The sequence below is a fragment of the Triticum urartu genome, chromosome 5 (assembly GCF_003073215.2).
Source record: "Triticum urartu cultivar G1812 chromosome 5, Tu2.1, whole genome shotgun sequence".
Lineage (NCBI taxonomy): Eukaryota > Viridiplantae > Streptophyta > Magnoliopsida > Poales > Poaceae > Triticum > Triticum urartu.
The window spans coordinates 224,582,394-224,604,987 of record NC_053026.1 but is presented as its reverse complement, the minus strand read 5'-3'; the positions used below and the strand labels follow the sequence as shown (position 1 = coordinate 224,604,987).

General features: G+C 42.7%; 4 protein-coding genes and 1 non-coding gene across 10 annotated transcripts; 3 read left to right on the top strand and 2 right to left on the bottom strand.

Annotated features, from left to right (window-relative positions):
* The first annotated feature begins 1,088 nt into the window (after positions 1-1,088).
* Positions 1,089-5,019, top strand: LOC125508458 (syntaxin-132-like). Of its 3 annotated transcripts, none has more exons than XM_048673176.1 (14): positions 1,089-1,404; positions 2,041-2,157; positions 2,276-2,332; positions 2,659-2,707; positions 2,805-2,893; positions 3,047-3,120; positions 3,217-3,259; positions 3,522-3,582; positions 3,680-3,705; positions 3,801-3,878; positions 3,955-4,035; positions 4,124-4,189; positions 4,298-4,499; positions 4,873-5,019. In XM_048673176.1, the coding sequence occupies exons 1-13, from the start codon at positions 1,387-1,389 to the stop codon at positions 4,457-4,459; spliced, it is 921 nt and encodes a 306-aa protein (XP_048529133.1). In that variant the 5' UTR covers positions 1,089-1,386; the 3' UTR covers positions 4,460-4,499; positions 4,873-5,019. The 3 variants fall into 3 exon arrangements, with proteins under 3 accessions (XP_048529133.1, XP_048529131.1, XP_048529130.1); XM_048673174.1 differs by having other exon boundaries at positions 4,298-4,502; positions 4,876-5,019; XM_048673173.1 differs by lacking the exon at positions 4,873-5,019 and having other exon boundaries at positions 1,090-1,404; positions 4,298-4,615.
* An 820-nt stretch (positions 5,020-5,839) lies between these two features.
* On the top strand, positions 5,840-10,201 carry LOC125508457 (phenylalanine--tRNA ligase, chloroplastic/mitochondrial). Its single transcript, XM_048673172.1, has 10 exons — positions 5,840-6,166; positions 6,588-6,781; positions 7,142-7,348; positions 7,426-7,543; positions 7,638-7,714; positions 7,807-7,986; positions 8,617-8,661; positions 9,055-9,159; positions 9,732-9,845; positions 9,936-10,201. Exons 1-10 carry the CDS (start codon positions 5,911-5,913, stop codon positions 9,984-9,986), a joined length of 1,347 nt encoding a protein of 448 aa, XP_048529129.1. The 5' UTR covers positions 5,840-5,910; the 3' UTR covers positions 9,987-10,201.
* Positions 10,202-10,701: 500 nt separating this feature from the next.
* LOC125508459 (mitochondrial substrate carrier family protein ucpB) lies at positions 10,702-14,703 on the bottom strand. The gene is made up of 8 exons (XM_048673177.1): positions 14,235-14,703; positions 12,944-13,005; positions 12,627-12,863; positions 12,386-12,550; positions 12,235-12,284; positions 12,021-12,153; positions 11,579-11,616; positions 10,702-11,085 (listed from the first exon to the last, which is right to left on the bottom strand). The coding sequence occupies exons 1-8, from the start codon at positions 14,356-14,358 to the stop codon at positions 10,989-10,991; spliced, it is 906 nt and encodes a 301-aa protein (XP_048529134.1). The 5' UTR covers positions 14,359-14,703; the 3' UTR covers positions 10,702-10,988.
* Positions 14,621-14,692, top strand: TRNAP-AGG. The gene has a single exon. It is a non-coding gene; the product is annotated as a tRNA-Pro (tRNA).
* Positions 14,704-15,572: 869 nt separating the features above from the next.
* LOC125508456 (bifunctional 3-dehydroquinate dehydratase/shikimate dehydrogenase, chloroplastic) lies at positions 15,573-19,693 on the bottom strand. 4 transcript variants are annotated; one of them, XR_007283502.1, is made up of 12 exons: positions 19,279-19,693; positions 18,900-19,005; positions 18,369-18,587; positions 17,535-17,890; positions 17,390-17,453; positions 17,186-17,291; positions 16,962-17,102; positions 16,614-16,762; positions 16,363-16,525; positions 16,166-16,267; positions 16,010-16,074; positions 15,573-15,913 (listed from the first exon to the last, which is right to left on the bottom strand). XR_007283502.1 is itself a non-coding variant. In XM_048673171.1 (11 exons), the coding sequence occupies exons 1-10, from the start codon at positions 19,521-19,523 to the stop codon at positions 16,224-16,226; spliced, it is 1,593 nt and encodes a 530-aa protein (XP_048529128.1). In that variant the 5' UTR covers positions 19,524-19,691; the 3' UTR covers positions 15,573-15,913; positions 16,220-16,223. The 4 variants fall into 4 exon arrangements, 2 of the variants coding, with proteins under 2 accessions (XP_048529128.1, XP_048529127.1); XR_007283501.1 differs by having other exon boundaries at positions 16,220-16,267; XM_048673171.1 differs by lacking the exon at positions 16,010-16,074 and having other exon boundaries at positions 16,220-16,267; positions 19,279-19,691.
* Between the last annotated feature and the right edge of the window lie 2,901 nt (positions 19,694-22,594).

Here is a 22,594-nt window from a genome sequence, read left to right as displayed (position 1 = left end):
ATGGTATATATAAGGAAAAACATGTATGCAAAAAATTACAAAAAAGCCAATTTTGCAGGCCTAGATAGGTCTTTCTCTCTGCCCTATGGTTAACTCCTTTGAAAGTTTGCCCCATATGATGTAACTAGACAAAATATATCAAAAATATAACCATTTATGCTTCGCCATATCTTTTAGGCAGTTTTTTTGTTGTTACTGGAAATAAGATAACTTAAATAGTTGCAGTTATAATATTTGTAGGGCGCTCTCAATGCTAGTTTCTTAGCATGAGTTTATAGGCAAAAACATAGACGGGGCACACCAATTAATGAAGAAAAAGAAGGAAGATGTAGTTTAGCGAAGATACGGGTCTTGGCACGTTTCTGTGCACAGTGTAATTAATGTTTTAATCCGGTGCGTTTTCTTTTTCTATGTTTCCTCATTTGCTCTTCTCTACAACTATGCCAAAATATTAAGATGCATATGTGATCCATAAACCTTATTTGCAAAAAACAAAATGTGATCCAGAAACCAATTAAATGCAGCATCACTTAGAAACAACACCTAAGAGACGGTGCATTGGGGTGATTGTCTCTAATTTATTATCACCTAGGATGACAAATTAAGAGCTAATGCATTGGGAGCACCCAAAAGAAGAAGCTCACTTGAAGTTAATGCTCCTAAGCATATAAAAGTATGTGATGATTAAATTAATTAAAATAGGGTGCGTTGAAGAAAGATGACATCTTATATAATGTACTGTTTGAGAACAGGGTGTCCTCCAGTTGGCTAGGCTCGCAAGGAGCGAGCTAGCCCAACCGGGCTTAAATCCTCAGTGGCTCGTGGTGCTAGTCCTGAATGGTCTCCTTTTTTTAATAGTATAAAATAATGTATTGTTTCTTACAACTGATTTTAAAATTATCATTTCCTTCGTTGATTTGCTAAGCTAGAACCTAACATATGTTAATCCTAAAAAAAAGAACCTAGCGTATGTTTAGATTATCATACGCGCCAAAAAAATGGGGTTTTCTGTTAGACCCATCTCTGTCAACAGAAGAAAATAAAAGAAAAAGAAGAAGAAACCCTTGCACAACATCCATTGGTCACCCAAAAATGGTGTTTGGTGTTGTGCTGAGCCACAGCGGATGCCAAGTCTTACAGGCCTCGCTTCTCCTTCCTTTCGCAGGCAATAAACCCCCGACGAGTTCTCTCATTTGATTGTTTCCTCTCCAGACGCGAACCTTCCTTCTTTTCAACCCAAAATCACCGATAATAAAAGCCGCGGTTCCCCGATCTGTTCCGGTCTCCAAGAACCCGTCTACCTCTCCGGTCTCTCTTTCCCCGCGAAATTTGTCTGCGATTTCGTGGAGCGATTCCGCGGCTTCTCGCCGGTCGCCGCTCTCCAGGATGCGCAACCTCCTCTCGGTACGATCTCTTTCCCTGTTGTTTAACCTCGTGTTAATCGTTGATTCTTGTGGTGGTTTTGGGGGCGTAAATGTGAAATTAAGAGGTCCTGCCACGGGGTTCTTGTTTTCTGTTAGCCAACTTTGAGTTCTTGGGGGGATTTACTGAATTGTTGTGTCAAGACTTGGATTATGCTTAGGATTAGTTCGTGACTGGATCGGCCTTGATGAACCGCGTCCCGACTCCAACTAGATGTACTGCTGAGTTGATGTTTGTTAAACTTTTTAGATGTTTATTTTTGGAAAGTTCAGCCTTTAGATCTTTTGTGGAATTGAGCATCTTGTTGACACTGGAAATTTCAAGGCGAAGAGAAAGCGTGTGCACTGCTAAATTTTGTTCACCATTTGTCATGGACACGTTGATATATTCTTCAAGACAACATAAGTTTCCAAAAGTCTCTTATTTTCTGCGTGGAGGGTAACACAAAAATAACCTTCAGTTACTTTCCCCGTGCCTTGATTCCAGATAGTTCGTTCTTCAGTAAGTTTTTTTTTTTGAACTGTTCTTCAGTGAGTTTTGGTAAAAGGTACTATCTTTGCCTTTATAAATTATAACACTGAAAAAGTAATTCCATAATTACATTTGCCAATTTAACAGAATTCGTTTGAGCTCAACAAGGAGGAACGTCCCCCAGGGAATGTCGATATTGAGCTAGGTTTGCAAGGCGACCTGTCGGGTTCCGCACAGCCAGGTTTCGATGGCTTCTATGAACAGGTGCCTCCTTTTCCTTTTCTGTATTTTCGAGTCTCTTTGTGTGTGGGCATAGCCGGTATAATTCATGTGGCATGGTTTTCTTCTTGTGAGTTGAGCTCTGTGTTATTATGACATTCAGGTCAGGGAGATTAATAAGTTGCTTGAGACGTTGACAAAACTACTGAAGGATCTTCAGGTGAGTAAGAGTACCAAATTGGAGTTGTTCAATTTATCTAAGTTCAAAATAGGGTCTCTTATAGGAGTTTGGACCACTAAACCTCAGTAGTACTTCAGAGTTTGTGGCTTTCTATATTGTCAGGTGTCACATATGGCCATATGCCTATATGTTGTCAATCGAGTGCTGTTTCCTTTTCATTCAGAGTATACCGGCTTCTGTCATAACAAGAATGCAAATAAGTTGATCTTTAAATAACGTTATCTGTCGCCCAAACCAGTTTAATTGAACGGTTATTTTAACAATCATGACATCCATCTCTATAACAGTCTTGGATCTTTATGTAGAACTCAAATGAGGAATCGAAGGTTGTCACTAAGGCATCAGCTATGAAAGGTACTAATTTTGATTGTTTTCTCCAAACATCAGAGGGCAAACATGATTTCCCTTTCTCCAATTTCTTTTCCAATTTGCTCCTTTTTATGAATTGCAGATATCAAAAGGCGCATGGAGAAGGATGTTAATGAAGTGACAAAGGTTGCACGGCTCACAAAATCAAAACTTCAGCAATTGAATAAAGAGGTGAGTTATTTTGCGCTATGCCTAGGACTTTTACCAACTAATGCATGAGAAGTACGCATAGTAATCCAATAGTATTCCTCTATTCTTATAGATTTGATGTATGCATTTCTCCACTATAATTAATCACACGCTCCTCTGATTTCTTTTTACAAGAATCTTGCAAACAGAGAAAAGCCGGACTTTCACAAGGGATCAGGTGTGGACCGATCTCGGACCTCAGTGACAATGTATACTCCTTCTGGCATCCTCTTGCTTGTTTTTCTTTTCACTTCTATTCTAGTTTATGCATTATTGATTCCACTTCATAATAATCTTATGTGCAGTACATTGACTACGAGGTTGAGAGAACGCATATCAGAGTTTCAGGTACGCATTTCATCAACTCTTGCACAGAGTCTACCTGCTAAATATGTTATTTTCTTGCTTATAGACCGTAACTGCTGCTACTAAATAGCCCATGTTGTATCAAAAAGGCAAAAGCTAAACACAAACCGCCTTTAGTTCTTGTGGCCTGTCTAACATTTAGTAGTCCGATAAAGCTTGAAAAGCGCTTCAAAATGTCAGTTTATACTACTATGTGATCATACATGCTACTGGTAAATGAGCATGTTATGAAATATGTTTTCAGACACTAAGAGAAGCAATCCAGACGGAGTACAGGGAAGTTGTAGAGCGGCGTGTTTTCACCGGTCTGTTGCCCTTAACTCTCACCATGATGCCAGCCCTTTTGCATTTCAGTTGAGCTGACTTATTTTATCTTTCACTCTGCAAATTTCCAATGAGCAGTAACGGGCGAGCGTGCTGATGAAGAGGTATAAATATCTATCTACTCTCATTTACTTCAAGTCACAATCACTAAGCGAATCCGCATACTGTATGTTGCTAACATTGTGTCGATTTCTTTCAGACTATTGACAAGCTGATAGAAACAGGCGACAGTGAGCAAATTTTTCAAAGAGCTATTCAGGAACAAGGGCGTGGAAGGGTGATAACTCTTTGCCTTGTTTAGTTCTAGTACCAACAGCAATGCATGTTTTGACCTGAATTTCCTGCATTCGCAGGTGCTTGACACACTCCAAGAGATCCAGGAGCGGCATGACACGGTGAAAGAGATCGAGACTAAGCTCCTTGAGCTGCAGCAGGTAAATGACTAAATGCATGAGCACTCTTCCAGAATTGGAAATTTAAAGCCTGGGCATCATCAGTTCACCTGGTATCCGCCAAATGCAGATTTTCCTCGACTTGTCGGTACTGGTTGAGGCGCAAGGCGAGATCCTGAACAACATCGAAGTGCAGGTAGGGAAGATTGGTCCATTTCATATAATTCTTTTCCAGCATCGTAGTACTTTTTTGCAAGCTTCAGTTTGTTCCTGACTTTTTCTGATCATGTCTCTGCTGCCTCAGGTTACAGGTGCAGTGGAGCATGTTCAGACTGGAACAAACCTCCTTCAGAAGGCGAGGGTCCTGCAAAAAAACACGCGGAAATGGACCTGCATAGCGATCATCATCCTGCTGATCATCGTACTCGTCATCGTCCTCTCGTTGAAACCGTGGGCAAAGAAGTAGGGAAAAAGAAGCATCACGCTATGCTAGGACAATATACGATATTCCATATCGGAAATGCACTTTGGCACATGGGAGCATATGCTCCTGCTATTGGAAAAATATTTCAAAATGTCAAAAAAATTCAAACAAAAATTTAACGTGTACATCTTCATATTCTATGCAGGCACGCCAAGTTTCACATAAAACCAGCATTTTTTGTGGTTTGCGTAAAAAAGACAAAAAAATGTCTAGTGAAAAGCCCTTTGCAACACAAAAATTATCTGTTTTTCCACGAAACAACTTTGTGAGTATATAGAATGTCGAGATGTACGCCCAAAACATTTTGCCAAAATTTTGTGACATTTTAAAATACGCTTAAAACACATTTGAAAAAACAGGAGCATATGCTCCTAGGTGCCAAAACGCCGCTCTCCATTTCATATGATATTTATTGTATAGCTTTTGCTGTGTATACATCAATGCCATATGGTGCCGGAGCCGTCATGTATATTTCTCTGATTAGTTTTTGGTGGGGTGTGAACTTTGTTCGATTTTGTGGTTCGAATAACAAAATTCAGCTTCTGCATTTTTGCCTTTTGTGGCCATAATGAGTGTCATTCTAAGCCGCCAAATGATGACCTTGCGATAGAGTAGTTGTGATATAATGCAATCTTTGTTCTTTTAGACACAATTTATTAAAGAGATCCAATAATTTCGAATTTTCTCCACATAGAGATATCAAAGCGCTTTTTTTCATACGGTTAAATAGAGATTACTCCATATAGAATTATATGCACCAAACGCGCTACAACCCTTGACTCAGTATGGCTCGACCAAATCACATATAGTTATGTACACCAAACGTGCTACAACCCTCACTCGGCCTTGCTCGACCAGATCAACGCAGAAGCAGGCAATGGACGAAGGTTGGCGTGAAAAGTTTGAGCGACGATGCCTTATGACATTGTAAGCTTTGGGTGTGGCCCCGGTGGGCTTGTAATTTTGGGTGTGGCTTTATCTAACTCTTGTATAAACTCTTTTCTACTGTTTTGAAAAGAAATATAAAAACGTTTAGATCACTACGGAGTAAGTATCAATCAATGCATCGCCCTGCTTTGAATCGTTGTAAGTTGATACGTCTGGATTTAATTTACAGGTGTATAATACCAGTCGTAGTATAGTTTTCGCCTGGAATGAAAACGACAGCGGGAGGTGTGTATCGGGTTTACAGGGGTATCTACGAGCTAAACGACGATCCAAACGGGGCGTAAGGCTTTTGCGCTTTCTCGGAAAAACGAGTGAAGCTGAGAAACATTTTCCATCGGTTTAAAGCCTTAAACCACACTCTCTTCTCTTCCTTTTAACCCTACTCTCTTATCTTAACCCTCGCTCTCCTCTCCTGTGTCTTCGTCCCCCTTTCGCTTTCGCTCTCCCACCCGGAAAAACCACGCGACAATCCGGGCAACGCAGCCATGCGCCCGCTTATCCGAACCGCCTGTCTCCGCGCTCGTGTGCGCGCCATGGCCACGCTTCCCACCACCGCCGCCTTCTCCTCCACACGCGCCCCTTCCCCATGCCCCTCTCCTTCGCGCGCCCGTCGCCTGCTCGTCGCAGCCCGCTTCCTCCCCTCAGCACCGCCGCCGCCGGCAGGGGCACGGGCGCTCCGGACGTCCGCGGCGGCGGCGGAGGCCGCCGTCGAGGTGGGCGGCGTCAAGATCGCGCGAGAGGGTGAGTTCTCCTGCCCCTGGTGCTGACGGCGGGATCTTGGGGACGGTTAGTGGGCCTCGGAGGAGGAGGGTTCTAGAATTTGGCAGTGGGGAGAGAGGTTTTTAGGCTTGGTTAACTTTGGCTGCTGGCATTGTTCCGCACTAGAACGTTTTTTTTACCATGACCAGGCATAAAAGTAGTCTTATAACGGGATTTAGGAGGAAGGTGAAGTTGATACGCCTAGTGCTCACATTCTTCCGGAGCTTACCGGCAGTATGAGTGCCACGCGGTCGATCGAATGGTTGGGTTCCGGGATGGAATGTCGTTGATTAATGTGCTAATATCCCAATGGAATTTGGTGGGGAGTTAAATCGCAATGTATCACAGCGCCGTGTCAAGTCTCAAGCTAGCAGGCGCTGACTTGTTTCGATGTCCTTTGTAGATGTCGTCAAGGAGGATGACCCGACGAACAATGTGCCAGACACCATTTATTCAAAAATAGGTCTTCAGCTGCACAGGAGGGATAACCACCCTCTAGGGATTCTCAAGAATACTATCTACGATTACTTTGACAAAAGTTTTCCTGGCCAGTTTGTCAAGTTTGATGACCTCTGCCCTCTTGTTTCTACTAAGCAGGTATGATCTACCAATAGCTTATTGCTTATATTAGCTTGAATATAAAAGCTGAATGTTAGCTAAGAAGACCCTACATTTTTATGGTAATCACTTAAACATGGTGCAGCACTTGTGCCTAACTAAGGGCAATTCTAATTATATGGTCAAATGAAACCTGGCACTTGGGGTGGAAAAGAGTGGGGAAAAAACACTAAGATTCAAAATTGTGAAAGGGTCCAATTGCTTGTTCCTTTGCTCTCCTGCTATCCTCCCTTTTCTAGTGAACGGTCACTTAGTTGCTGTGTTCTGGTTCTCCAGATTAAAAAACCAACTATGGTTGTTCTTACCTTCTCACTGACCTTGAGGTGGTGCATTCTGCAGAACTTTGATGATGTCTTGGTCCCTGCCGACCATGTAAGCCGGAGTTACAATGACACATACTATGTCGATTCTCAAACAGTCTTGAGGTGTCATACCAGCGCTCATCAAGCAGAGCTGCTAAGAGAAGGGCATACACACTTTCTTGTAATTGGAGATGTTTATCGTAGGGATTCTATTGATTCAACTCATTACCCTGTCTTCCATCAGGTAACTGTATTTTCCCAGATTGTACTTAAATGTTTTCAAAATGTGTTATGAATTCTATTGATCTTTCACACATACAGATGGAAGGCTTTCGTGTCTTCTCTCCAGATGACTGGTCAGGCTCCGGAATGGATGGGACAGCATATGCAGCTACAGACCTCAAGAAAACGCTGGAAGGCTTGGCAACACATTTATTTGGTAAAAAATGCCTTGGCTTGCTCCTTGTCATCAAAGGCAATGATAAAATAGCTTCACATGTCAGCTAAACTAGATGAAAATATGTTGTGTGCAGGTGCTGTGGAGATGCGCTGGGTTGATACTTACTTCCCATTCACCAACCCATCCTTTGAACTCGAAATATATTTCCAGGTTTGTTGTAGTAAGTGAATCAAAGTAAAACATGTTACACAACTTGCGTCTTCATGGTGCCTGGTCTGAAAGAACTGTATCACCTTTTGTAGGGTGACTGGTTGGAAGTTTTGGGATCTGGGGTCACTGAGCAGGAAATTTTAAAAAGCAATGGTAGGACAGATCATGTTGCATGGGCCTTCGGACTAGGCTTGGAACGACTAGCAATGGTCCTCTTTGATATTCCAGATATTCGACTGTTCTGGTCAAATGATCAGCGGTTCACATCCCAGGTATTGCTGCTACTATTGGATTGTTGGTTATCTCACTGTGTTCACATATTAAACAAATACTGCATACTGCTGAGCCACAAATCGTGTGAAAAGTAATTATCGATGTTGAAGCAATATAGCCTCTTAATCTATCTCTGTCCTCTGACTTATGTGCTGATCTATTCAACAGAGCTCATCTTTCTATGCCACCCCCTTTGATCTCTAGGATTACTAATTTGCTGTATTTATAGATTATAAATTTTGGAAGACCGAGTGTTTGATCTCTAAATGAAAATCCTGATAGTGTTGATTTTAGTTACTAGTACTAAACTTGAAATTCTGATGTGAAGAACTTGTGCTTTCTATTTCTAAGAGTTTCGCAAGAACAACTTATGTTTCCTAATGAGTGTTTAACACTTGACATAATAACTGATATGTTTGTTCCTGAGTTCTGACATATGCTCAAAACTCAGGTTACTCTCTTTACTTCAGTTGGTATACCTCTGGGCCATCTTTTTAGTGCTATTGCAGTAATATCAGAAAATTTAGTTAACAGAACAAAACTTTGTCCATAACTCTATGCTGAACTGATTTTCTTCATATGCACACTTTCAACTTTATGGCTAAGATATGTGTATTGTTATTATTCAGTTCTCTAAAGGCAAGCTTGGGGCCAAGTTCAAGCCATTCTCGAAGGTATGCAATATCATTTACTATGTGTATCTGTATATCATCCGTGGATAAAATCAATTTGTTCTAGAATAAAAGTGGTTCTGCATCTTGCGAAATGCTAGAAGGTCACTAGGATGCTGGAGATAATTGCTCCATCTGGTTGAGCTCATTTGACTATGCAAAGTACGCCCACTAGAACAAATTAAACCAAATCTTTGTGCACCCATTAGTTTGGATCATCTAGCATTAGAAATTACAGCTTAAATTGTTTGTGACATCCATCTAATTGGTAAATGTGGCTAAATTTGGATTAAAAATTGTATCCTAATATGATTTGCATTGATTGCCGCAATTCATGTATATACACTTGCGATAATTGCATCAAGTTACCCTAGCTGACTTTTTTCTGTTCTACAGTTTCCACCCTGTTACAAGGATATGAGTTTCTGGATAAATGATGAATTTACAGAGAACAATTTATGTGAGGTTGTCAGAGGAATTGCTGGAGATCTTGTAGAGGAGGTATGCACTCTGATTTGGACGCATGGCTGTAAATCGAATTTGTGTTAAGCACTAGCCATGTCCAAAATTTCTTAGTGAGATAACCAACAATTACTTGTCACTCAATTTGTGGCTCAGCAGTATGCAGTATGCAGTATTTCTGTATTAAGTGGTACTCCAAAGAGTAGCATAACATTTCTGCTAAAAAAAAGAGTAGCATAACATAGCTCCAAATTAGACGAAGAATTTGCTCTAGTCTCTGCAAGCTTATGGCAGCCTTGCTTTGTACTCTATCCGGCAATGGTTTAGTTAGTGCCAGACTTCCCTTGCATTGTTTGTAGCTCCTTCTGCTAGTATGGTACATTAAGGTTCTAGTTCATTTCCATGGCCCCAACTCTCGTCAGTGTCCACAACTCCACGTAACATGCATACCTATAGGCAAACTCTTTCGCTGTTTAATTTCTATCTTAAAATGTTAGCGGTGATTGTTGGGAGCTTAAGCTTCTTCATCTAGTATTACTAGTTTGCGGTATCATGTAATTTGATAGGTCCATATCTCGCGCAATCTGAAGGGCTCTCTTTTTGTTTTACAGGTAAAATTAATAGACAATTTCACAAACAAGAAAGGCATGACGAGTCATTGCTACAGGATAGCCTATAGGTCAATGGAACGGTCGCTTACAGACGAGGAGATCAACGACATGCAGGTACGTGCAACCGAGTTACATTATACTATGATTTTTAGGTGCTGTCTTGATTTGATCGGATTCTGATCTTAACTACAATTTGGGTTGCAGTGGAACGTGAGAGAAGAGGTGAAAAGTAAATTGAGAGTTGAGCTGAGATAAAACAGAGCTGGCTCACGTGTTCTTTGTATGTAAATTTGTTGAGAAGTTTATTAATACATGGAGAAATGGGGGCCATTTTGCTCTTGTAATAACCCACATCTTGTCTTTCTTTTCTTTATGAAGGAGAAAAACCCCTTCGCATAGTTAGCACGTTAAATTTTGCTGGATTCCAGCCATTTGAAGATAATTATCCATTGCTCAGTTCTGATTTTTCACTGATACTCCATCCGTTCCTAAATACTCCCTCTGTAAACTAATATAAGAGCGTTTAGATAACTAAAATAGCGATCTAAACGCTCTTATATTAGTTTACGGAGGGAGTATTTGTCTTTTTAGAGATCTCAAATGGAGTACCACATACGGATGTATATAGACATATTTTAGAGTGTAGATTCACTCATTTTGCTTCATATGTAGTCACTTGTTAAAAACTCTAGAAAGACAAATATTTAGGAACAGATGGAGTATTTGGCAGACCGAACTTGATGAACAGCATTTTCCCGCCACTTATCTTTTCTTCCTTGGTACATTGTTTATCTAGGCACATGCATCTATGGTTACATCAGTTCTATTTTCGAGATGGTGGAGCTGATTGTGCAATTGATTGTGCTGTGTACCGTCATGCAGTTTGGCACTAATGGTCCATTTTGTAATACAAATAAAATCATGATCTCTCATGACAAAAAACACCATCTGGATGTAAAATTGCAATGTCTGAAGAAAATAAACGATGTGAAGCTCAGACTGAAAATCAGAACATTATTCTGTACTCGCAACTTTGTGACCTGAAGAGAAAATCTGATCAGTACAGGCTAACCCTTATTCTGTACAGGCTAACCATTAAAGCAGCCCATGCTAAAAATTTACCCTTCCAAAAATCAGTACTACAATTCTGACAGACCCTCATGAATGTTGAAAGAAATGCCGATAAATGAGTGGAGCAAAATATGCTCTCCAACTAGACAAATGTTGAACTGTATTTTTCTTCAATCTCTTGCGGTACTAAATAGCAGACATTCCAGCGAGTTCCCGCAGCTTCTCGCACGCGACGAAAGTGATAGCTGTTTGAGGGCCTAACCTTGCGAAGGTGGCAAACCCACTGAAATTTTTGCAGAGTTTGTTAGGAATTCACAGTGGAAGAGGCTCAAATAGAACTAATCCGAATGGATCGATTCAATCTGTAGTAGCTGTAAATCCCGTAATAATGTTTCAATGTAAAAAATGACGATAACTAGAGCTTTGGATTGTGGTTCGTATAATCATATCGTACTGATCTTTAACTAGTTGCTGTTTTTCATAAGTATACTGGTAAAGTTTATATTCATCAATTTTTTTCTCTCAAGAGTTGCAAATGATTTAACAAAATAGCATGATCAAGACTTGTTGAATAAAGCGAAAAAATTATATATACTCCCTCCGTTTCTAAATATAAGTCCTTTTAGAGATTTCAATATGGACTACGTACTGATGTATAGACATGCTTTAGAGTGTAGATTCATTCATTTTGCTCCGTATGTAGTCCATATTGAAATCTCTAAAAAGACTTATATTTAGGAACGGAGGGAGTATATATGTTATTACGGAGTCCTCACCCTTTATAAAGTGACTTTACACCCTCTGTCAGGACAACCTGTGAACCAAGAAAAGAATGTATAAGATACATTAGCGGCTTAAGATTTGAGATCTGTGACGTCCAAATAAATGAAAGCATTTTTCTTCACACTTAATTCCGAACATAAACTATAAACATGGCATGGGGTTCTAGAAAATGTGAATCCTCTTATAGTTGGTGGGGATAACTTTCTATATTCCTGTTTTGAATAGAGTGCCAATTGTTGGTACTCTGTAAAATAATGCATTTCTACTCTTCAAATATGCTCCTTTCTCATATTGTGCCAACTACTATCTACTAACCATGCATTTTGGTTCTGTGTTAAGCGACTAAATTTAATATTATTTACCAAAGTTTTCCAATTTCATTCACAGACGCACACTTCAAAATACAAATTCACAGCCAAGGATGAAGATTAACACCTGGTAAGCACAGTGGAAACCATTCCTGTATACTCTGGCACCTTTGGACTCCCGTTGCAGCATTAGCCTTGTTTTGATCATGTCAATAGGTGCAGTCACAAGTGTACCAGCTGTTCCAGCGATGCAGCTCGACCTTTCAGCCACACAGAAAAATAGCTATCAACAAATTTCATCCAAGTATAGGCATCAAAATGCAGGATAAATTTCACAGTACATGAGATGTAATTGAAAACCTTCTTCAAGTGGTGTCCACATCAGCAAGACCTAAAGTAAATAAAGAAGAAAATTCAGTGGTGGCTCAATTAGTAGTACATGCGACAATTTCATTGCTTTCAATCAAAAGACAACAAAAAAATAGTGTATACCTGTTTGGCCTCATCATAAGTTGCCATTTGTGATGCCGTGAGGCAGCCTGCTCTCACCATAGCTGGGCCAACTCCTTTCCAAAGCGCTTTGACTCCTTCCTCTGATACAATTTCCCTCGTCACTCCAATTGTACTAATTCTGCTTGTACTCATCTGTGATCTCACCTATAGGATGTGCCCAGATCAAGATCAAATCCATAAAATTATTTCATACTTTGAATTAAGTATCACAGTACTGTACCTTTAAAACCTCCATCGGGTTTGTCAATGCAGTTGCTAGGGCACCAGCAACTACTCCGGATGCAAATTTAAAAGCAAAGTTTGTTGAACCAAATGCGTAGCTGCAGACATGTTTGCAGGGCTCATACAATCCTAATCGAAGGCCACCATAGATGAGGGATCTAGTCAATGCTGGTGCAAATCCCAGATAGAGTGATCGAGGCCCTTCCCTTTCTACCATTTGTGTAAATATTGCCCCCTGATAGGTTTCACTAAAACTATTAAATTTAGCATTAATAGGTGATACATAGATGATGCGACACCTGAGGCTATGCTTACCATTCCAACTAAGTTTCCTCTTTGCCCAGCAAGCTGCATTTGGAGTCTAATTTTGATAACGTCTGCAAGATGAAAATGATGGTACATATATAAAGGGTTTCTTATTTCTTGGAGAAACAAATATACGTAAAAGAGTGGCCATCCTTTTACAACGTTATCATTTAGCAGTATATCAGTAAACAATTCACTGTTATCAAGTCAGAAGCATGACTCAATTTTCAATCCAGGTGCTACTTGACAAATATCTCCGAAAAATCACAATAAATCTGGGCCGTGCGACCTCCTTAGTTTTAGTCAAGCCAATATATGTTTAATTTGCTTTGGCTCCACATACATATGTCCCCTTTTGTTTGCTGATGTTAACCATTATCCACTATGATCCCGACAAAAAGGCTCATTTGTCACATTCTGTTTTTTGGTATCAAACCCTACTAAATGTTTGAATGGGGAAATACACCAAGCCAAGAAGTTAAAATGAATGCACTGATTAGGAGAAGTAATAAGCATAGACAGCATATAATACATGCATTCCATTCAAATACACGTCTCATCTATATCAACATATAGACCATCACCCATGAGGACAGATATTCCCAAAGCACAGCTTATCATGTGCTATGATGGATGAGCACTTTTCAACACAGCCTGTTGTGCTGGGAGAACTATACCTTAACCTAATTCGATTAAAAAAACTGTTGTTTTACTGACACGGTTATTTTCTACAGGGAAAAAATCCCAAGCTTCTATCTACTTAAACATAGTTTCCAGTTCCACCACACATAACAATTCATTGCAAAATCAGATGTGCTTTTCTTTGGAAAGAGCTGCCAATTTTTCATTGACACAATAGAAGAGTTTACAAGGTCTTAGGGTACAAAAAAGGTGCATCTCGACACTGCACGGCACTGCGGCTCAATGGGGACAGAAGCCTACTCTCTCGATGTTATGTGGCGAGCACGCGGCATCACCCAGCATTTTGCCTCATCCTTTCAACTTGTCAAGGAACCGGCCTTGGTCATCTCCTTTCCTTTGAAGAGGCGATGGCGAACGGTAGAATCTGTCGCCCGGCTTCTCAGCCAACAATGTCTAGCACTGATGGACGCAAGTAAACTAAGCCTAAAGCCCTGAACTATGGCAGATTACTGCAAGGCTAGAACATGGTAAGCCCAGAACTATGACAGATTACTGCAAGGCTAGAACATGGTACTAGCAAATCTGTTCTCCCCACCAAACCCAACCCAATATATAATACTGTGAGTTAACAAGTAGCGTGCAGGAGCAATTGGCTGACCGAGCGGATGCGTGACGGCGGTGGCGACGGCGACGGCGGCGCCGCTGGTGCCGAACTGGTACAGAGCGTAAGGCGCCGCCCCACGGGGCGGCGTGCGTGCGTCTCCGGACATCGGCGATGTCATTCCTCTCCGCGCCGGATCCCCCTGGCCGAGTCGCGCGAGACGAAGAAACGAGGGAGGCGAGGCGATCAAGCAGATGGGGGAAAACAAGATTTGAGCTCGGGACGGAGGGAATCGGGTATATATTCTTCTTGCAATTCCTGCTCCGGTTCTCGTGGGGGAGAGCCGAAGAACTATCGCCAGAATCACCACAGGACGACAATTAGATTGTGCAATCGGTCAGTCGTAATGATGTAGAAGATTCGTTTCTGTTAGCATCAACAAAGGGCATTTGGTCTAGTGGTATGATTCTCGCTTAGGGTGCGAGAGGTCCCGAGTTCAATTCTCGGAATGCCCCAATTTTTCTCTTCTTTTGATTTTCTTTTATGTATCATGTCTTCTTTCTCTATTTTTGACTTATCTCTTTGTTTTTTATTTTGACAATCATCTTCTCCTTTATTCATTTGTAAGGATCGTAGCATCGCTTACAATAAGAGGAATAAACACATCTGAGGCAGTGTCCTTCCATATATTTGGAGGAGAAAAATCTAGATATCCTAGCCAGTTCATGAGCTACTTGATTTCTTTCTCTGTTACAATGATCATAGATGACATGAGTAAAGTCAAGCGATATTAAATTAATAGTCATCAAAGATAGCAGAAGCTATTGAAGAAGAGTAACCATCGATTAAGGCAGCAACAACCTCCACACTATCAAAAATTGATCTCGATTTTTACTCCACCCAACTGTATGTGTCGGGTTCATTTCAAACCTCCCTGCAACTGCCTCTGCCGTGAATGAGTCAAAGCAAAGATCAATCTTTTCATTTGTACTCCCTCCGTTTCTAAATATAAGTATTTTTAGAGATTCCAACAAGTGACTACATACAAAGCAAAATGAGTGAATCTACACTCTAAAATATGTCTACATACATCCGTATGTTGTATTCCATTTGAAATGTCTAAAAAGACTTATATTTAGGAACCGAGAGAGTAGTTGCAATGAACTTATCTCTTTGTTTAATAATATTGCACCAGCCCAAAATCTTCTCTCATGTTTCTTCTTATTTATGGGGCTTATTTATGTTCTTTTGATTTGGTGTTTTCATTTTTGATTCCTTTTGCAGGGAAAACCGGCGACTCATTTAACTGTAATTTCCTCCTGTGGGGAAAGCCGAACATCTGATAAAGGAGCTCCAATCGCGAACGGGGAGCAAATTTGATTGGAGAATGGAACATGACATACCTGATTCCACAGGTGTATATTACTTTATCGTTATTATTACTAGTATTCTACAAAACTCATGCAATCTGGCAAGCAAAGCCTCCTTGCTGTTTTCTGATGCACCAACTTCTGGCAAACAAATATATTTGGGCTATACAATGCAAATTTTCAAGCGAGGCCATCTCACAATCTACTCAAACTGATTGCTGATTCCAAATCCAAACACTTGTACGAAAACCCACAGACATGGATGTGTCTATCACAAGCGAGGCTTGAGTGATGTACTCCTGTCTCCCTTCACAGCGCTAGGGTTGTCCAAAGAATTTGCCAGCGCTCGGAATTTACCATCAACCGCTGAAAACAAAGACAAGAGTTATATCAAAATTTACCATCCATTAGGCATCCGTAGAAATAAAACTGCAGATATTATGGCCACACCGCCACACTGACTTTATCTCCAGACAATTATCGCCACCTCATTCAGATATCCAACACATTTTAGTAATTCACACAACCTTGAAAAAAGAAGGAAAAAGAAACATCGTGATTCTACCATGAACAAATGTGAAAACTGGAAACCTGGGAAACGTGCAAAGAAAGTGGCACCTAAGTAGTTTTCCTGACAGTCCTATGGAAGGGGAGGATGCATTTTGAACAAACCTTATCATGTCTTTCTCAGAACAATATCACGCATCAAGCTATCTGGAGCTGTATGACGAGCCATAGGAGAAACGATGTAAGACTTACTACCACACACGAACTCATGGGCAAGCACACAAAAATATAAGCATAATTTTTTTTACCTGGCATGCCCGTGAAATGCTCAAATTGACCCATTGCTTGCCTTATGAACATCTCCAAACCACTAACAACTGTGGCCCCACATTCTGCAGCTTCCTTAAGAAGTCTAGTCTCTTTCGGTGTGTAGACCGCATCGAAGACAACAGCATAAGATTTAAGCGCTTGCTGCAAAATTATATCATTAGTATATGAAACTAGAAATGCAGAAGATATTTCACTGTAATTCAGACTAGCAAAACAAGGAGATTTAAACCTTGGATAGAGGAGTTTCATTGACATTTGGATGCATTCCTATTGCTGTTGTGTTTGCAAGAATCATCCCTTCCTCCGGATGGTAGTTTTCTAACTCCGTGAGAGTCAAAGCAGGCCCACCGATTAAGTTACCAAGTTCTTGAGCACGTGCTGCAAAGTACAATGAAGGCTATGTTTAAGATACAACACACTCAGAATAATTCAAATGTAATGACAAACTGTATAGCTGCCTAAAATATGAAGCAGAGTAAGGATACAATATGAAAAATGATGTGTCTTTTAATATGTAGCATGTGCTCTATGCATGCTGATCAATATAGATAGCACAGGGTCTAGAGCAAATGCATACCGAAAGTGCGGTTTGCTATTACAACTCTTGCTCCCTTCTCTTTTGCACCGTAAGCAAGTGCTTTCCCTGCACCACCAGCACCAATAACAACGAAAAGCCTTCCAGCCAGTGGTGACGTGGTAGAATGCGTTGGTTGTGTTGCTGCCAATTTGTTTAAAAGCCACTTAAATTGAATACTGATCAGCAATAATACAATGGTTCAATATATAGTGGCATGTAGAAACCTCTTATTCCATCTTCAATAGCAGAAATTGCACCGACATAATCAGTATTGTAGCCTACAAGTTTCCCATCAGGTTTTCTAATAATTGTATTAACAGCTCCAATGTCCTGAAGAAAACGGAATACTCCCAAACGTTAATCTGGGTGTCTTAAATGGTTCAACAATCCAATGAATGGAGTAGCAGAAGAAGGGAGGATGAAATTACCCTGGCAATAGGATCAACCTCATCACAGCACCTAACTGCAGCTTCCTTGTGGGGAATTGTACAACTGCAATCCAGTTCATAAGATGGAAAGAATTAACTTCTGGTTGAAATAGAGTACGTGATGTGGCTCACTAAGATTAAGTACCTGAAGCCAGCAAAGTCTGGTGAAGAGTAGGTCGAAAGAAATTTAGCCAAGTCATCCACCAAAAATGGCACATACACAGCATTCAAACCCACTGATCTGAAAGCTTCATTATGCAAAATCGGGCTTTTACTGTGTCCAACAGGATTTCCAATAATACCAAACACCTTAGTATCTGGGCCTATCTGTCTAATGTTGTACACATTGATCAAGTCTGCAGCGGTTGGCTGTGAAGGTGCAGATTCTTTTCCTTTTTCAAGAGAGCCAAAAGTAAGGTATCCACCGAATTTGGGGCAAAGAACACGAGAAATAAAACCTCTGTCGTTCATCACCAGTCCTATGATCGGCACCTGCTTTTCCTAATGCATTATTCAAATAAAAGATAGTGTGAACTAGGAATCCTGCTAAAACACCTGAGAAATGGAGCATGGAGTCATGAACATGTCACGTAGCATAATATCTCACTCAAGTGCGAGAACCCCTAAATCGATGTCAGTGCATCAAAAGTGCATTATCAGCTAAGAAATTTACAGTTTTGTCTGCTATTAAGGGCCATCGAAGTACATTATCTACAACAAAACTTATACTAAAAATAGCAATATTTGGATGTTCTTACACTGGATATGATGATATAAGTACAGATATACTAGAGAAGATTCCTCATAGAGAATATTATCCTTTTCGATCTTAGCTTAAGGTATCATCACTTCATCAGCAGATGTTGGGCTAAATGAGGTATATACAGCAGTCTTGCAGACCAATACTATAAACACGAAAAATAGCAACGGCTAACACTAGTGTGTGCTGAGCTTGCTTAGAATTAGACAGCGAACTTACTTGGCAGTGTACAAGTATTTGAAACATTCTTGAAACATCAACAATTTCAGTAGCAGTGGTCGCAATTTTTACTATATCAGCTCCTGTTGCTTGAATCTGAGCCAACAGGCTTGCAAGCTCTTCTGCCGAAGGAGTGTTATCATAGTTATGGGATGAAACAATGAGCTTACAGTTTTCAGGTTTCTTTCCGGACATGAATTTAATAAATTTGTCAGCAACCTGCACAATAACAAGATTATTGTAAGCAGCTACCAACTTATTCATAGGTGCAGAAGGCAAGAGTAATATCCCCGAAACTAATCAATGCTAATTAGTAGTAGTGTCTTGTTAACCTTGGACAGGGTTCATCTTAGTGCACGTGCCTCTTAAGTTAAGAACTTGGTAGCATCAGCTCAAACTGGCACACACACACACACAAAGCCGGTGGAATATTAATTCTTCTATTCCAGAGCATAAAGATTTATTTGTCTAGTGAATTAGCCTTGTGATTCGATTCGCAGAAGAGAAAGAAATGTTTTACTAGGTGCAAACCTTAAGCTCAATATCAACGTATTCAGCTCCCAGTTCCATTGCCAATTGAAGTGCCTCAAACCGCGGTTCATCATCGCCTTCATATTCACCACCTTCCCACTTTGGCCTATGAAACCAACAGTAAGCAACATACATTTAGATGAGCCAGCGACGCAAAATCGACATGCAGTGTTTACACGCAATTAACCAAACAAGTGCATACTGTTGTTTTGCTTATGATGATACATGGCGAAGTTAAAAAAAAAAATCCCCCATTAAGTTAAACCCCGCTATAACACCACCCAAACCAATCCAGATAAGAATCAACAGAGAAGCCCTCTGCTCCCAGGACTGGCCTAGATGAGATGATCCCCGGAGGGAGGTGGTGTGACTCACTCACCTGTATGTGACGAGGGCGGGGAGCGTGCGGGGCTTGGCGAGGAGCGCGGGCAGGTCCCGGCGCGGGGCGAACCCGGCTAGGCGGTCGAGGCGGAGCTCAGCCAGGTCGGCGCCGAGCGCGGCGGCGGCGGCCACCTCCGCCGCCATCTCCCGCGGCGCGCGCGCCGTGGCGGGCACGCAGAGCAGCGTCCGCGCCACCGCCGCCGCCGGCGGGACCACGGCCGACACCGACATCGCCGCCGCCATGGCCGTCGTCGTCAGAGGATGGGCCGCACGTCTTGGCGGTGGTTGGTGAGAAGGGCGAGCGTGCGCTTCAGCTCGAGGATGATGGATGCCTCGTTCCTTGGAACTGGCGGCTGGTGGAAGCTCCTGTTTCTTCAGTGGGCCGGGCGGTTGGTGGAGCTGAACCTGGTCTGACTGCCGTGCCGCGCCCGCGTTGGAGCAGGGCCATCGGCAAGCCTTTTTTTTTTCTCTCTCTTCAGGATAGAATGAGCTTTTTTTTTTTGAGGTTACGATAGAATGAGCTCATGGCAACTGATCATCTGATCAAAACCTTTTTTTTTAAAAAGACCAATCCAAGGGCTAACCCTCGTTGACATTTTTTATAGGAAAAACTCCGTGAGCACCGCGCGTCCGAGTCGGGACTCGAACTCGGGTGGGCTGGCAGTAACCCCAACTGCCCAGCCAACGGGTCGACGCCCCGTCCTCATCTGATCAAAACTCCACCACTCAAATTTTAACAAGTTAGGCGAGTTAGTTTCCCCTCACATCAAAAACTTTTCCCATCTCCCTCCGGGGCCCCTACCGTGGGCGGCTCCGGAGAAGAAACCCTAGCCGCCCCTTCTCTCCTTGATTCCCTGGCTGCCGGTGGTGGTGGTGGCGCCCAATCATCAAAGGCCATGGGCGAGGGTTGTGCGCCCCGGCGGGCCTCCTCCGCGCGGGGGAGGCTTGTCAAGCAGGTGGCGCGGTGGTTGTCTCCGGTGTGGTGACGCACATCATGGAGCGCTGGGAGGGGTGGAGCACGGTTGTAAGGTGAGGGGTGGCGGTCTTCTCGGGGCGCCGGTGTGGGTGTTGGAGGTCGCGACGCGGCGAGGCCTTGGTTGCAGCGGATCTCAGCTAGGTGTTGCGGTGGCCGGGAGTCGCTGCAGAGCCCGGGGCGCGCAGTGTGCCTCCTATTGACGCTGGTGTGGTTGTGGAAGGGGACGCCTTGGGGAGCCGATGGCTGCGCGGTCTAGATCTAGACGCTCGGACCAGTGACTCGCGATGGGAAGCGATGTGGTGGGAGCTTGCACTCGCGTGCAGGCGGTGCAGCTGAAAGAGCATGGTGTCACATGTTTGGTTTTGATAATTAATGACAATCCATATGGACTAATGGTTGCCTTGAGTTATATTTGAAGGATTTGTTCATAGGCAATTCTTGAAGACCATATGTTAGCTTCAAGGTTGAAAGGAATAGATTATGTGTTGACCAAGGTGTTATTTAAGGAGTTATTCAAAGATTGGTCATGTGAGAGTTGAGCCAATTGCAAACATGCCTTGAATAAGAAGGCTATGTGAACATTCATGTTTAACTTCAAGACATCATCTTAATGAAGAGAGAAGGTAATAAGATACAAGGGCGATCAAGTCAAAATACAAAGAGTGGATTCATGTTGACCAACACACAAAGCGCAGAAGATGTACTGAGTGGGATAATGTGATCCCATGGTATGGTAAGATTGTCCATTACGCTTTGTGTACTAATTCATGATCTATGCGAGGTTTATTTGTGGGGTTAAGCATATTTTCAAGTGCTTGCCTCAAAAGGAAGATCTCATATATCCCATGGAGGATGACATCAAGTGGTGACCGTCATCAAGATTGAGTTGTGGAAGTTTAAGTGGAGCATCACAAAGAGATCACATGCCTTGAAGCTTGCCGCCCATTCTCGTGTTAATGGTCATGTGAAGATGTGCCTAAGAGAGGTTCACCCATAGTGGAGTATGGGGGAACAATTTGCTAGTCTTCATCGAGTCAGTGCAATCAAGAAAGGTGGTCCAACTTGAGGAGGTCAAGATTGTCATCATCTAGCTCCAGTGGATTATATGCAAGGCAAAGGTATAACCTTGATAGGTTGTAACGCCCCGAGACCGATGTGCCAGGTGTCCTCCAGTTATTCGCTGTTGTTGCCTTGTCATTGCTTGCGTGTCATGCATGTCATATCATGTCATCATGTGCATTTCATTTGCATACATGTTCGTCTCATGCATCCGAGCATTTTCCCGTTGTCCGTTTTGCATTCCGGCGCTCCTATGTCATCCGGTGCCCCTTTCTACCTCTTTTCGTGTGTGGGTGTTAAATGTTTTCGGATTGGACCGAGACTTGTCATGCGGCCTTGATTTACTACCGGTAGACCGTCTGTCAAGTTTCATGCCATTTGGACTTCGTTTGATACTCCAACGGTTAACCGAGGGACCGAAAAGGCCTCGTGTGTGTTGCAGCCCAACACCCTTCCAAAGTGGCCCAAAACCCACCTAAACCTCTTCCATCCTCTCAGTCGTTCGATCACGATCGCATGGCCGAAAACCGCACCTCATTCGGACTCTCCTAGCTCCCTCTACCTATATAAACACCTCCCCCTCCGAAATTCGCGGGCAAACCCTAGTCCTCTTCCACCTCGCGCCCGGACAAATCACCCTCGACGCCCGGACATGTCCGCCCGCCGCCGCGTGCCCAACCGCCGCACGCCACGTGTCCGCCGCCGCTCCACCTCCGTCGCGGCCCGCGGGGCCCGAGGCCGGCCCGCACGGGCCCATCTCGCTCCGCCGCCCGGGAGACGCCACCGCCTTCGCCCGAGCTCCTCCTGCCCGCGTCGCGCCGCCTCTCCATCGACCGCTGCCGCGGCTCCTTCCCGCCGTGCCGCCCTTCGCCGGCGCGGCCCCGCACGCCGCCGCCCTGCCGCGCCTCGTCGGACGGCCGCACCGCCGCCATCGGCGTCCTGCCGGACCTCGCCCGCGCCGTCCCGGTCCCTCGCCGGCCACCTCCGTCGACTCCGGCCACCTCCTCTCGTGAGCTCCGTGAAGGAAATATGCCCTAGAGGCAATAATAAAGTTATTATTTATTTCCTTATATCATGATAAATATTTATTATTCATGCTAGAATTGTATTAACCGAAAACATAATACATGTGTGAATACATAGACAAACAGAGTGTCACTAGTATGCCTCTACTTGACTAGCTCGTTGATCAAAGATGGTTATGTTTTCTAACCATAGACATGAGTTGTCATTTGATTAACGGGATCATATCATTAGGAGAATGATGTGATTGACTTGA